The sequence below is a fragment of the Durio zibethinus genome, chromosome 18, assembly GCF_047325235.1.
Source record: "Durio zibethinus cultivar Kanyao isolate XHJ-2024 chromosome 18, ASM4732523v1, whole genome shotgun sequence".
NCBI classification, from domain to species: domain Eukaryota; kingdom Viridiplantae; phylum Streptophyta; class Magnoliopsida; order Malvales; family Malvaceae; genus Durio; species Durio zibethinus.
The window spans coordinates 14,915,192-14,928,975 of record NC_143179.1 but is presented as its reverse complement, the minus strand read 5'-3'; the positions used below and the strand labels follow the sequence as shown (position 1 = coordinate 14,928,975).

Here is a 13,784-nt window from a genome sequence, read left to right as displayed (position 1 = left end):
AGAGTATTACTCTATTCGTCTTATATTATTTGTTACGATCCATGCACTTACGATATCACTCATAAAGCAAGGTCTAATATCATTTTTAAGATCCCATGATGATATAATCTCCATGATGATAAGGTGACATGATTTAGTCACTAGTGATATTAAATTACATGATTGGTGAAGTAGAAATTATCAGTTATCTTAAATTACGGTATTTGATATTGCACAAAAAATATTTAATTAGAAAGTACCCAAAATAACCTTTGGAAAAGAAAACAACAATTTTAATTTGACTAACCCCTAAAATATAATTAAAAAAAAATCATCTAAGCCTTTATTTTTTTTATTGCAATCAATCAAGTGCTCTAATATTTATATACATCCAATTAAGACCTTATTTAGATAAAAAAGTAACACTATTAAATTTTTTGCTAACGAAGGTAAAATTGTGCCACATAACACAATTAATATATATGAAAATAAAATAAAATAAACTTTCATTTTTTTCTTCTCTATTTTTCTCTCATTTCTCTTTAAAAATCCTTTAAGAGTTCAATTAATTATAGTTTAGAGATTGATTGATTGATTTAATTTTTTAGGTGATTAGATTCATTTTTTTCATGTGACTAAATTTCATCAAAATAAGAATTTAATTTAATTGAAATAAAAAAATTAAAGGTTTATCAATTTTAATAAATTGTTAAGAATTTAAATAATTATTAAATTATAATTCAAAAGCTTTTTGACCCTTTGCCCGTTTAATTTTGATTGAATGAATAATTTGTAAAATAGCAATTCATCATCTATATATAATTCAATCACAATATTTGATAGCAACTTGAGTGTTAATTAATTAAATAAATTTATTTGTTTTTTTTATAATCAATAATTTGGAGGTTTACTTATAAAGACAATTTTTGAAAGGAAACATGTAAGAGAATATCGATAACTTTGTTGAATGATTTTACTAATTCCTTTAATTTTCTTTTATTTTTTTTTAAAAGTGGTACTTATTTTATGGGAATTTCCTCTATACATCCGAGCATGTGCATATACGAGATTAAGGAAAATTCCAGAATGAAGGCACCGCTTTATTGATTTTTTCTTCTAATCAAGCGCCGATTTTTCTCAAAACAATTCTTTACCAATCAACGTGTTACGTTCTACTTTTTACAGGAAGCGAAGTGAAAAAACAAGGTTCTATAAAATTTCCCGTAAAGAAATACTACTTTGTACTAATTAAAAGTCAAATACACTAAAAATTCGAGTGGTAGAAATATCCCCATAAATTAGCCAGAAATCAAAGTCCCATGTTTATATATAAAGTATGTATAATCAAGAGTCAAGAATCCTGAAATGAAAATTCGCCTAAATTTCTCCCCTATTAGAATAATAATCAAATAACCGAATAAATAGCAAAGAGATCCAGAAAATATGTGAAGCCAGCTATATATGTAATGCTAAAACACTGAAAAATAAAGAGATCACAACAATCGTTGTAGACTGAGAGAGCAATTAACAAGGGATCTGTTCAGTGAACCATTCCATCACATGAATTGGAGCTTTGATCAACTCCAGCGCCATCTCCACTAGCACCGTCACGCACAAACAACAAGGACAGATCAATGTCAACAACAACCTGCCAAAACCCAAGGCAGGAAAAACTATTTGTCAGATACCCAGAAGCCGAAAAGCATTCAGAAGAGCAGAAGACAAAATATTTTTCAACTAGAACCTGTAGGGATCAGATACTTAAGTTGACTAGAAAAGAAAATTAGAACAAATCAAAACCCAGACCCAAATAATGACAAAAGTAGCAAACAGCAGAAGAAAGTCAACAAATGGAAAGCGAAGAGAAGGGGAAGGACTAACCCCACGATCCAAACAACAACGCCAACAATAGAGACGATTAAAGAAAGAAAGGCAAAGGGAAGGCCAAGGAGGAAACCCAGGGGCTTGCAATCTCCATCACAGCACATGATTTTTTGGTTTGTTTCTCAATGTTTGCTTCACAGAAAGTTCTTTTTATAATCCTGGTATTTATTCGGTCCAGTCTAGTGAAGGCGACAAAGAAGTCGTTATGAGGAAAGACGTGTGCTTGATATTGGCTTTGCTTTGGAGAGAATTATTGACAATGGAGTAGTGTAGGGCCTAATAAATGCCAAAGAAAATGAGGCGTACACGTTATATTGGCTTTTACATTCGGCAACCCCGAAATTTCCTACTTATTCTCTCCAGCTCTGTCTCAATTTCTTTTTTTTTTTTTTTTTTTTTTTTCTATTAACACTAAAAATTCTTATTTTTTATTCCAAAATTATTTTCATTTTTACATTAAAAGTTAAGAACATCATTTTTACTAGAAATTTTTGAACCATCAATTTTACTATTTGACAAATATTAATAGAGTGAAAAGATGTGTTTTGGAAGAGAATAATACATAAAAAGGGTGGATGGTTATGAAAAATACATATATATTTTTAATTTTATATTTATTAGCATAATTTTATTTTTTTAATTTAGTTTGTGTTACTTGAGTGCTAACATCGAATTCAACTAGTGACATTAGTAATAGTACAGACAAATAAATTTTAGTATTTAATATTTAATACACAGAATTAAATTTTTTTTTCTTAAACTTCATAAAAATAAATGAAGAACAAAAAATTCAAGATAAAAGGAGAAGAATTTGTTAAGACTTGACAGTCGTTTGATATGTGATAATCTCTTTAGAGTTAGAGCTGGTTTTATTTTTCATAATTAAATTATATTTATGATTGTTTGAGAATATTACATAACAATGATCTTGCATCATTATTTTGAAAATGATCTGAATTCCATTATAAAAGTAGAAAGGTTTTACCATCAAAATGGATTGATATCTCGAATATCATTTTATGATAAATTTTTATTTATATTGCCGAGCACAAAAACATGTCTCTCTAAAGATCAAATTCTATAATTAATTCTTGTTCTTTATATAAAATGTGTATTTAGTCTTTGTACATTAATTTTAATACAAGAAGTACTTTTATTTTTTTACGATTTTAAATTCCAGTCCAATTAAAAACGGTGTTTGTTTTTCCCCATTAAAACAATGCGTGGCCATTGATTATCTTAATTACCATTTACCCGAGGACGTGTAAAAAAATTGATGATTTGGCAATTTTAATGACAGGGAATATCCACGTCAAAGTATTAGGTTTTTGGTCCCTACAACCGTATCATATTGGTGATTGTACAAAAGCCGTTTTATGTTTTTTTTAAAATTTTTTTTATTAAGTCTTCCCTTCGATTTCTCTCTCTCTAAAGTTCCGAATCCTCTAACCTCTCTCCAAAACTTAAAACACTCAATCACTAAAACCCAGAAGCAGTCAAAAAATCCAAAATCCGGTTGAACTTTACCGTTGCTATTGCCATTTGTCATCGCCAGGCATCGCTAGCCAACACCAGAAAACCAAAAACAACTTTTTTTTTTGTTCCATTCGTCCTCCCGTTTCCTTTTCTTTGATTGCTTTTCCCAAAATCTCCTAGGAAAATCCTAGATTTACAGCTAAAGGTTCAGGTTTCCTCTTCCTTTGCCGTTGTCTACCACCACCGGCAACTGCTCCTCTTCTTTTTATCTTAGAAACCTGAAAAAAACTTAAAGAAGACCTTAGAATCCTCAAGTCAGAAAAACACAAAGGCCAGGGTAATAGTAATTGGACCCTAAACTTTGTGTTTGAGATGATATTGAGCTTCTACCTTCTTTGAGACAACGAGAGCTCGCAAACCGAACTTGAATAGGTCAGGTTTTGGATGGAGATGGTGTAATAGGTGCAATCAATTACTTACCTATAGGGCTATGTGCAATCAATTAATTAAGCTCTGGAACATCAAACATCTCTCGTGAAAAGAAAAAAAAAAACCAAAAATCCTACACCACCTACATTTCCAAATTTTATAATCTATTGATGTAATCTGAGCCTTTAAAGAAAAAAATAGTGAACGACTTGGATTTCTTTGCATTAAACAAATTACCTTTTAAAAACCCTAAAATTCTCAAGTCCTGAAACAAGGAATCAAATAATGAAGTGATGATTGATTTGAATTATATGAGATGGAAAGAAAAAGGGTGCGCAAGATGAGCGGTTGGGGTGGATGATAAGGAGAGGGGAGCAAGTTAGAGGGATGTGAAAGGTGGGAGGGTGGTGTGTGTTCAGCCGTAGAGGAATAGGGGCGGGTCGATTGTTTTGGGTAAATTAGGGAAAGGCTTTTCGTTTTTCCAATCGGTCTGGATATGATTTTTTTTTTTTTGAGGTTATGATTTTTTAATCCTAGTCACAAAATACATGCCATTTAATCAAGGACACATCATTGAGTTAAAAGACACATCATTCGGTTAATGAATACGTCATTATATTTAAAAGAAATTTATTATCATTTAAGATCGGATGAAAATTCAAAATCCCAAAAATACTGCCAATGTTGAAATTTATCTAGAGGGACTAAATCATATTATATGACAAGTATATGGACTTGTAGCATAATTTGACCAACACAATGCAACCTATTCGAATTAACATTTATGGGAAATAAGGTTCGTAAAATGTTGAATTCTAATGAAAAGTGTGATATCTAAAAAAGTGTAATCCTTAAAAAAAATGTGATTTTCATAACTTCTCATTTTTAGATTTTTGTGTTTGAATTCTAATGAAAAGTGTGATATCTAAAAAAATGTGATCTTTAAAAGAAAGTGTGATTTTCATAACTTTTCATTTTTAAATTTTTGTGTTTGATTGAAAAAAAAATGAATTTATTAAATCATGTATTTTTATCATAACATCTTTGACAATATAACAAATACAGAATTTTATTAAAAGTATAATTGACAAATAATATAGTATTCAAGCGACCAATTAAAAAAGTAAAATAATTATAAATTATTGCCTTTATATTTAAAGGAACACAATATTTGATTTTTTTAAATTTAAATTGTAACAATTACTACGTTTATATAACAAACACAGTAACTGATTTAAAAAAAAAAAACAATTATTGCATTGTTTTTTAAATAAACGCAGTAATTGATGATGTTCAAATTATTACAACGATAAATAACTATGTAATAAATAAATAAATGCCGTAATTGATTATTTTAAAAAGTAACTTGATTCAATTACCATTTGTCTTTAAAAATGCAGTAATTGATTATTAAACATGTCTTAATAAAATTACAAGGAGCTATTACTATGTTTAATTTAAAATAAACGTAGTAACTGATCTGCTTAAAAAATTACTTGACTTAATTACTGTGTTTATTTAAAAGAAATGCAGTAATTGATTTTTTTTATAACATAAACCTTATTCGATTTTAACCATTCTGTTTATAACAGTTTAACCTTTAACTAGTAAATGCAACACCGAAACCGTAAACCCCTAATCCATCATTCGACTGCCCTTGCCGCTAGATCTCTGTTGTCACTACCTAGTCTAAATTGTCACCATCATCGTCAAGTCTAACTCTAGTAAGTTGTTTTTTTTTTTTTTTCTTTTCTTCGTGATTGGATGTGTTTGTGATTTTAAGATGATTTTGGATTTAAGCTGTGTGTGTTTAAGTTATGTGTGTATTTGTGATTTTCGAACCATAAAGTAATCAACATTCATCCTAAATGTGTGAGCTTATTGTGAAGTTGCTGTAAGTGATGGTCAAAGTGGAAGGAAGACTATTGCCATTGGACAATTCAATTACTTATAACTGGAAGTAGAATATCTGTTTGTCCTTTTAGTTTAGCTAGAAGTGTTATAGTTGAGTCGACATTAAGTGATAGTAGATGACTCACTAGCTTAAACATTCCCTTTCAATTTTTCCATTATGTTCATTATGTTTTATAAATGTGACTTTTCCTATATGGTAATGCAAATGCTATGTTTGTTGACAAATTCCACTATTCTTACCATTATTGTAGTTGAAAGAACTAGAAATGTGGTTTAGTTTAAGAAATAGTTTGAAAATTTTGATTAAAAAATTGGTCTGAATAATGCTCTCTATTTTATTTTATCATCAATTTGAGTTAAGAATCCCAAATTGATTAACAAACAGTAAAAAAATGAGAAAAAAGAAGGTAAGAAGATTAAAGAATTAAAGAGTTAAGAAAAGTTATAGCAATATTACAACAGGCTCACACTCTAACCACAGCTAGTTATCTAACTCAAAACTAGTTGATATCAGATCTTGGAATGTGATTTTGGGCCATGCAACTTACAGAAAAGTTAACAATGTCGCTTTTATGCATAATAAATACACAACAATGTCATATATGCTAGCGTGTCATTTTAGAACCTGTCATTGTTCAAATATTTTGTTTGTGTATTTGCTATTTATTTCTATAGTTGGCATTTTTAGTATTTTATGCTAATCTCATTCCATAAATAAATTCATACAAATTTGTTGATATTATAGCTTCAAAGGAACATATGTCTCCCTCTATTGAATATGAAGAAGAACTCCCAATTAACACATTCTCTTTGAAAAGGAGAAAATCTAGAAAACGTGACAAAGCACTTGAAGCAATTGGGAAAAAAATTCATATTGATTCAATAAAGATGGGCAACCTACGTTAAGTGGAAGGACAAAGATGGCTAGCCACATTGGATGTGTCATTTGGTAGAAAATATTCATTAACTACCCAAATTGGAAAAAGGTTCTAGATGATAAGAAAGATAGTTTATGAGTTTGGTTATGGTAAGTTATAACAATCAAATCCAAACTAATTCATCTTGATTGTTCATTGTTATGGAATGCAATTATGATGTTAACATATTTTAATTTAATCTTTTTATAGGAGCTGTTTGACGTCTTATCTAAATATAAGAAGCTTGTGTTACAATCTATTGGGTTGAAATTCAAAAACTTTAAAAACATATTGACAATCAAATTTATTTTACCTTTTGCTAACAATACTGAATTGTTGGCTTATCCTTTAAAGACATATTATGATGTTATCAGTGGGGCAGACTGGTCGCAGTTTATTCAAAATCATCTATCAATTGAATTCGACATATGCATAGCAATCTTTTTTTATTTTTATAATATATTATTGAAGTTAAGATGTTTGTTAATATGTTATTGATTTTGTTTTTTCATAGAAAATCAAATAACAACAAAAGAAAATACAGGCCCAAAAAGTGTATCACCATCGAATATTGAAATTATATAAATGTGAAGCACGAACTTGTAAGTATTTAAACACATTTATTATACTCAAGGTTTAAGATTATAAAATTCATTTAATGAAGATTAGAAACTTATATTTTTGTATGATTTCAGGAAACATCTAGCTCAAGTACCGAAATACCAAGATGGGATATTTGGAAAAAATAACATATTAAAAAGGATGGAACGTATGGGAATGAAGCAACTAAATAAATGGCTAAGAAGATTGTAATTTTTTTTTGTTTTTATATCATGTATGTTGAATAGGCTTTTATGCATGAATAGATATTGTATTTAGTTACGTTTACATGTTATGTTTCAAAAGGATTTTGCTACGAAATTTGAATCTGGTGAGCTACAAATTGGTTATGGTGAAGAACTTTTCTCCTTAGCTTTACGTTCAAAAAATAGATCTGGTTGTGTTCAAAGGTTGGTAGTATTGTTCCTCTAAAACAATATTTCAAATATCAACATAAACCCTATGCAATAAAAAATGTCGAATATAAAGCCATAATAAAGTAGCAACAACAATGATTTGAATAGCAATAGCAATAACTTGTTGCATTTGAGACAATGTTAGTAACAATGCAACCTAACACAGCTCAAGGTCAGTCTGTTATTGACATTGTTGGCCTTGAATTGATCAAGAGTTTTAATTTGACAAAACAAACATTTGTCTAACTTGAATCAATCTTTTTTAAACTTAAATTGAACATTTTTTTCAACCTTCTATCTTGCCAAAACATATTTGAGAACCAAAATAAGTTAAATTCTCGAAACAAAATCTGAATAGTGCAAGTTTTGATAGAAGGGATCGATCCCTTATGGGAAGGGATCGATCCCTTAGCAAAAGAGATCAATCCTGTCTTCTTTCAGAACCAAAAACTCTTCATGTTTTGGCAAAAACCAATCGATCCCCTTCCTGTAGGGATTAATCGGTTGGGATTTCAAAATGACCAGATCGATCCCCTCATTCAAGGGATCGATCACTTTTTCATACAGAAAGTTTTCATCGTGCATTTTTCCAGAAAAGGGATTGATCCCCTCACATAGAGGATCGATCACCTAAGGTAAGGGATTGATCCCCTCTTAAAAGGATTGATCAGTTAACAAAATGCTCCCTAAGTTCAAAAATTCAAAAAAGGGATCGATCCCCCCACATAAGGGATCGATCAGGTAAGGCAATTAGGCACGAAATCGAGCCTTCTCCAACATTAACCAATCGATCCCCTAAGACAAGGGATCGATCCCCTGAAGGTTAAAAACTCTCAATGGTTATTTTTTGTCTGAAATGTTTACAGGTTTGAAGCATTAAATGCTATCCAACGGCTCTCAACTACTTCTTACCTATAAATCAAGCATTTTACTGCAAACCAAGGGTAACAAGAGCTAAGAAAACTTATTGCCATTCACTTATCAATTTGCTCAAGCATTTAAAGTTGTTTCAAGTTTGAAAAGTGCAGAATTTATATTAGTTTCTCTCTATTTTCTTATCTATACTACTGTGTACTTCAAATTAGCAAACGCCCAACCTTTGTAAGGTTCTTAGAGTTTGCAAAACACTTCAAATTTTTGTATTGTAAGTTTGTAAGCTTAAAGGGAAGGATAACCCTTAAGAGTGTGTAGTGTTAAGTTTGTAAAGCTTTGAGAAGCTTGATTGTAATCTTCAACACATATAATGGATTGAACTCCTTGACAAGAGAGGCTAAAAGAGAAGACGTAGGTACCTAAGGAAGGACCGAACCTCTATAAATCGCGATGTTATATTCTCTATCCCTATCTTTTATTTACTTTCAATTATTGTGTTTAATTGTTTAGCAAAATTTGTGCTTATTGAATATTATTTTTGAAAACTTCATTAAAACCAATTCACCCCCTTTTGGTTTATTCCAAATATTTGAGCTAACAGACATTGTTAGAAATGAATTGATGGATCAAATGTTAGAGCAAACCCCTTGTCTGGTAATAATATTCTGATGATTTTTATGAATTGATTTATTTTTAATTTGATTTTTGTGGTTTGATTTTACACAATAATATTTTATATTTATTTGTAACAAGATGTTCAGCCTCAGATCATCCCACCTACGCAATCTAGTATAATTGCACTATCCACTTATGCATGTCAACGTTTAATACAAGGATCATACACTACCATGGAGGTTGAGCATGGATTATTTGATCATCCTTTGTCTACGTTAATAAAGCAACCAAAAATTAATGCATTTTGTGAGATAAAGTAGATATCAACTGTTGAAATTATTGCATATATGAGGTTAAATTATATACTGATTTAAATATATCCTATGAATATATTTTTATATTGTGTATAACTGTATGATAGTGTTATTGATTTTTATCATACAACTTTACAACTTTATGCATAGAGGGTTGAAAGAGAGACAATTGACTAATATATACAGATTCGTCGACCTAAATCATATTAGTCATGGTTCTGGCTCTCTCACGATTCATGCTCATGTTATGGGTCAAGCATTGTAAAAATAATCTGAATATTTTTTGGCACCTCATAATTTTGGGTAAGTTCAATTCATAGTAATTACTTGACTATGTATGATATACAACTTTTATAATTGTTACATGTATTACATTTTAACATTATATATCATGCATATTATTTGTAAGGGTCATTTGTAGCTAGTTGTCATTGATATGAATATGTTGACTTCTTACTTATTCAACTCATGATAAGAAGGGTCAAAGCCTAAACTCAAACTTACCAATATAATAAAGAGATATTACATTCATGTTCAAGTGAACAAATTTATAAAATATTTTACTATGTATTTATTAGTATTTATGTTTATGAGTTCATTAGTGTTATTTCAAGGGATGGGAAATGTTGATTAAAATAGAAAGTTCAAATTGGTAAGTAACATTTTTCGGTAAGTGTAAAATATATTATTTTATGCTTAATTTGTTTAAAGTCACTTTGACTACCGAACAAATTTTCTCGTCAACCAAAACTTGTAGAATGTAGATATTATGTCTTCCATTTCATGAAGGAGTTTGTTATGTATGATCTAATGAGAACCCCAGACAAGGTTAGTATAAATATAATCTACTAACTAATATGTTTCTATTAAACATATATATTAAATGCAAGTTGATTGACATTGAGTTCTTACATTTTATTAATAGTGGATGAAAAAGGTACACTTCACACAAGATAAAATTGATGAAGTCCGTCAAGAATGGTGTGACTAAGTATCCAGATTTGCAAATTGAGGATTGAGGATAACTATTCAATTGTAAATTTATACAAGAGTTTCCAATTCTTTATACTTCATATGAATATATAGTTTTTAATTAATAAAAATCATAATTGTTTCAATTAATACAATTCCTAATTGTTTCAATTAAACACTATCATGATCATTTTTTTATTAATTTATACAAGTAAAAATAACATCGTTCACAAAAGTATGATTTTTGTTTTATTAATACAAATAACAAAATTGTCATAGATACAAGATTAAATATTAAATTCAATTTCAAAGAAGGTATTTAGAAAATGCCAATCTATTCACAACAAAAAAACCTCTTTATAATAATTACTATATATCAACAATACATAGGATATGAATGCTGGCAATATGTATTACATTCTACAAGTGTCCAAGATGAGGAAAGTCAAAAGATGGGCGATAGGCTTTATATTTGTTTAACTATTTTCATATGTAGCCTTTTCTAAATATATGTGGCAGTGCAAAGAAGAACTCTGCTTTATGATTTTCTTTCAATATTTACTTACTAGCAGTGAGCATTTCATCAATCAAGAAATCGTCGAGTTGTATAATTTCATTAAAAAGTGACATTCTTCTATCACTACTCTTGGCTTCTTTCTTGAAGAAAGCTGAAATGCCTTCTATTTGGCTCATAGGCTTTTCATGTACATTCCAAGGTTTCCTATATGCTCAACCAATTCATCATTGATCCATCTTCGCTCTTACAATGCTTCTTGCCTGACAACATCCTAGTGGAGGTTAGAGCAACTGAACCTATTTCTTTTTCGTCCTCTACTCTCTTCGTATTTCCTTCATGATGGAGACCAAACTCTAAAGAGAAGTAAACATCCTTAGTAGCATTCATTGCTTTAACGGCATCAGTTGTTGCTTTAGCTCTCTACTTTGTCAATTCTAAAAATCACTTTAAAATCATCAAATAAAGGGTTTGTTCTTTAACCCTTTAGCATGTGGACGAGTCTACATAAATGTTAAAGTGAGTATGAATCAAATATAATGAGCAAAAAAAACATTAAAAAGTTAGTTAAGTGATAGTTCAATCTTTAATAACTTATTGAACCCACTCATCAAAAATTGATTGCTTAGCAATGATACATTTGTCTCGATCATTCCATTCAATTTCACTTGTATTTTTCATATCACAAATAGTATGATATTGTCTTTTTAGTAGCTTAACCCTTGACTTGATATGTAGGGTGGCTTTCAGTTGGGAATTGGGAATGAGTTGCTTCAGCATCTTTTCAAGTTACCCTAGATATCTAACATGGAATGTTCCATTATCGACTTTTCATCTAGGATTATATGCCAAATATGTAGGCATTAGATGAGATATGAATCCTTATCCCTTGTCCATAAATGGTTATCTACCCTTGAGCTTTTCTGTTCTTTTTCTAGATAGACCTCTTATAGATTGAGAAGAATTGGTATGAGATGAAGAGATGTTGATTTCCTAATCACATGATTAGACATCATGCAACACTATCAATATATAAAATCAAAAACCAAAGAAAATTAAAATGTCTATATTATGGCATGAAATAAACCAATAGACATGGAAAGAAAACAAAGATTATTGAAAACAATTATCAAATACAATATACACTAATCAAGAAAAAATACATAAATATTTATTCAACAAGGGTAGAAAACAAATTATACACTCAACCATATCGTATAAACATCAATTAAACTAAGAAAACATGATAACAAAGAAACAAAAATCTATAATGTTCGTATCCCTAGGATTGCAACCAATTCGTGAATATCTTTTATGCCAGATTGCCTCTAAACTAAGTTAAGCATCACTTGGCTCAACATGTATAACCAAATCTTGATGTTCAATTCCATCTACTTGGCTATTACTTCCTTTAGCAATATCACTTCTAATAGGGTCAATTACTATATCAAACCTAATAAAATTACGGAGAATGTAGTAAGTATGACTGATTCTGTACTATTTTTATTCAATAAAATGACTTTTTCCTTAGAATTGCCCATCTAGCTTTCAACATACTAAAATATCTCTCGATACAATTTCTTACTTGAGAGTGTTGTAGACACTAAAATTTATCCGAAACATTTTAACATAGTTGAACAAAACCCATTTGAAGCCCTTAAAAAAGCCCCTTAAAGAGCTCATAAAATATATCAATATTTAGGCCTGATAAACAAAGAAAAAAGAAACTCATATGATTACTATGAAATGTTTTTGCATGGGATTTATATGAATGATACCTTTTCATGTGAATGCAAGAGAAGTAAAGAATAAAAAAAACGAGTAAACTTCAAAGTCAACCCTAATCAAAATTGTATAAAACTTAATCAAAATGAATAGAATTGGGGTCAATCCTCAAAATTCAAAATCTAATTGAAATCAGTGCAATTTAAATTAAATTTAGTAATTTTTAAAACATTAAAAGTTTTATTGCATCGAAAGAAGTACAAATTACCAAAATACTCCTATAAGGGTATTTTGTAATTTGACCTTTCTAAGCTTAGATTTTCATGAAACTTTTCAGATCTTAATTTCATAATATTTTATGATTTTTAGTGTAGTTGAAATCGCAGCAATACCCAAAAAAATATGAAATTACCAAAATATCCCCTATAAGGGTATTTTTATAATTTGACCTTTTCGAGCTTTAATTTTCATGAAACTTTTCAGATCTTAATTTCATAATATTTCATAATTTTTAGTATATTTGAAATCATAGCAATACCTTGGGAAGTGCAAAACTACCAAAATACCCATATAAGGGTATTTTTGTAATTTGCCTTTTTCGAGATTAGATTTTCATGAAACTTTTCATATTTCAATTTTATAATATTTTATGATTTTTGATGTTTTAAAATCTAAAAAATGAGCTTGAGAACATTGATTTTCTATGAAAATAGCCTAAATACTGAAAATATTACACTATAGGTAAAATGATCTTTTCATAGGTTTGAAAGGCATAAAAATTCAACTTTTGTAGTAAATAATGTAGGCCATTGGATCCTTTTATTGATTTTGATCCAATGGCCAAAGGTGGTTCCTTAAAAAGAAGAAAAAAAAAACTTTGACCCTTTGATGAGATTTCATCCAATGGTCCATGTTGACCAAGATTGGTATCTTTTTAAAGGGGGTCTATTGAATAAGATAAAGGGCTTGGAAAGTGCTAGAAGTAAAAAGAAAGGCTAGAAGAAAGGGAAAACATGTGAAAAAGAGAAAAGGGTTGCTAAAAAGAAATAAAGTCGAATAGGAGAAAAAAAAAAAGAAATAGTAAAGGAAAAGGGCTGTCAACTGCAAAAGAAAAGGGTCAAGGTTGGTAGAGAGGGGACAAAAGAATGAAAAAGAG

General features: G+C 29.5%; 1 protein-coding gene across 2 annotated transcripts; it reads right to left on the bottom strand.

Moving 5' to 3' along the window:
- Positions 1–1,277: 1,277 nt before the first annotated feature.
- LOC111300607 (signaling peptide TAXIMIN 1-like) lies at positions 1,278–2,112 on the bottom strand. 2 transcript variants are annotated; one of them, XR_016329913.1, is made up of 3 exons: positions 1,861–2,000; positions 1,724–1,749; positions 1,413–1,627 (listed from the first exon to the last, which is right to left on the bottom strand). XR_016329913.1 is itself a non-coding variant. In XM_022896232.2 (2 exons), exons 1-2 carry the CDS (start codon positions 1,965–1,967, stop codon positions 1,504–1,506), a joined length of 231 nt encoding a protein of 76 aa, XP_022751967.1. In that variant the 5' UTR covers positions 1,968–2,112; the 3' UTR covers positions 1,278–1,503. The 2 variants fall into 2 exon arrangements, 1 of the variants encoding a protein (XP_022751967.1); XM_022896232.2 differs by lacking the exon at positions 1,724–1,749 and having other exon boundaries at positions 1,278–1,627; positions 1,861–2,112.
- Between the last annotated feature and the right edge of the window lie 11,672 nt (positions 2,113–13,784).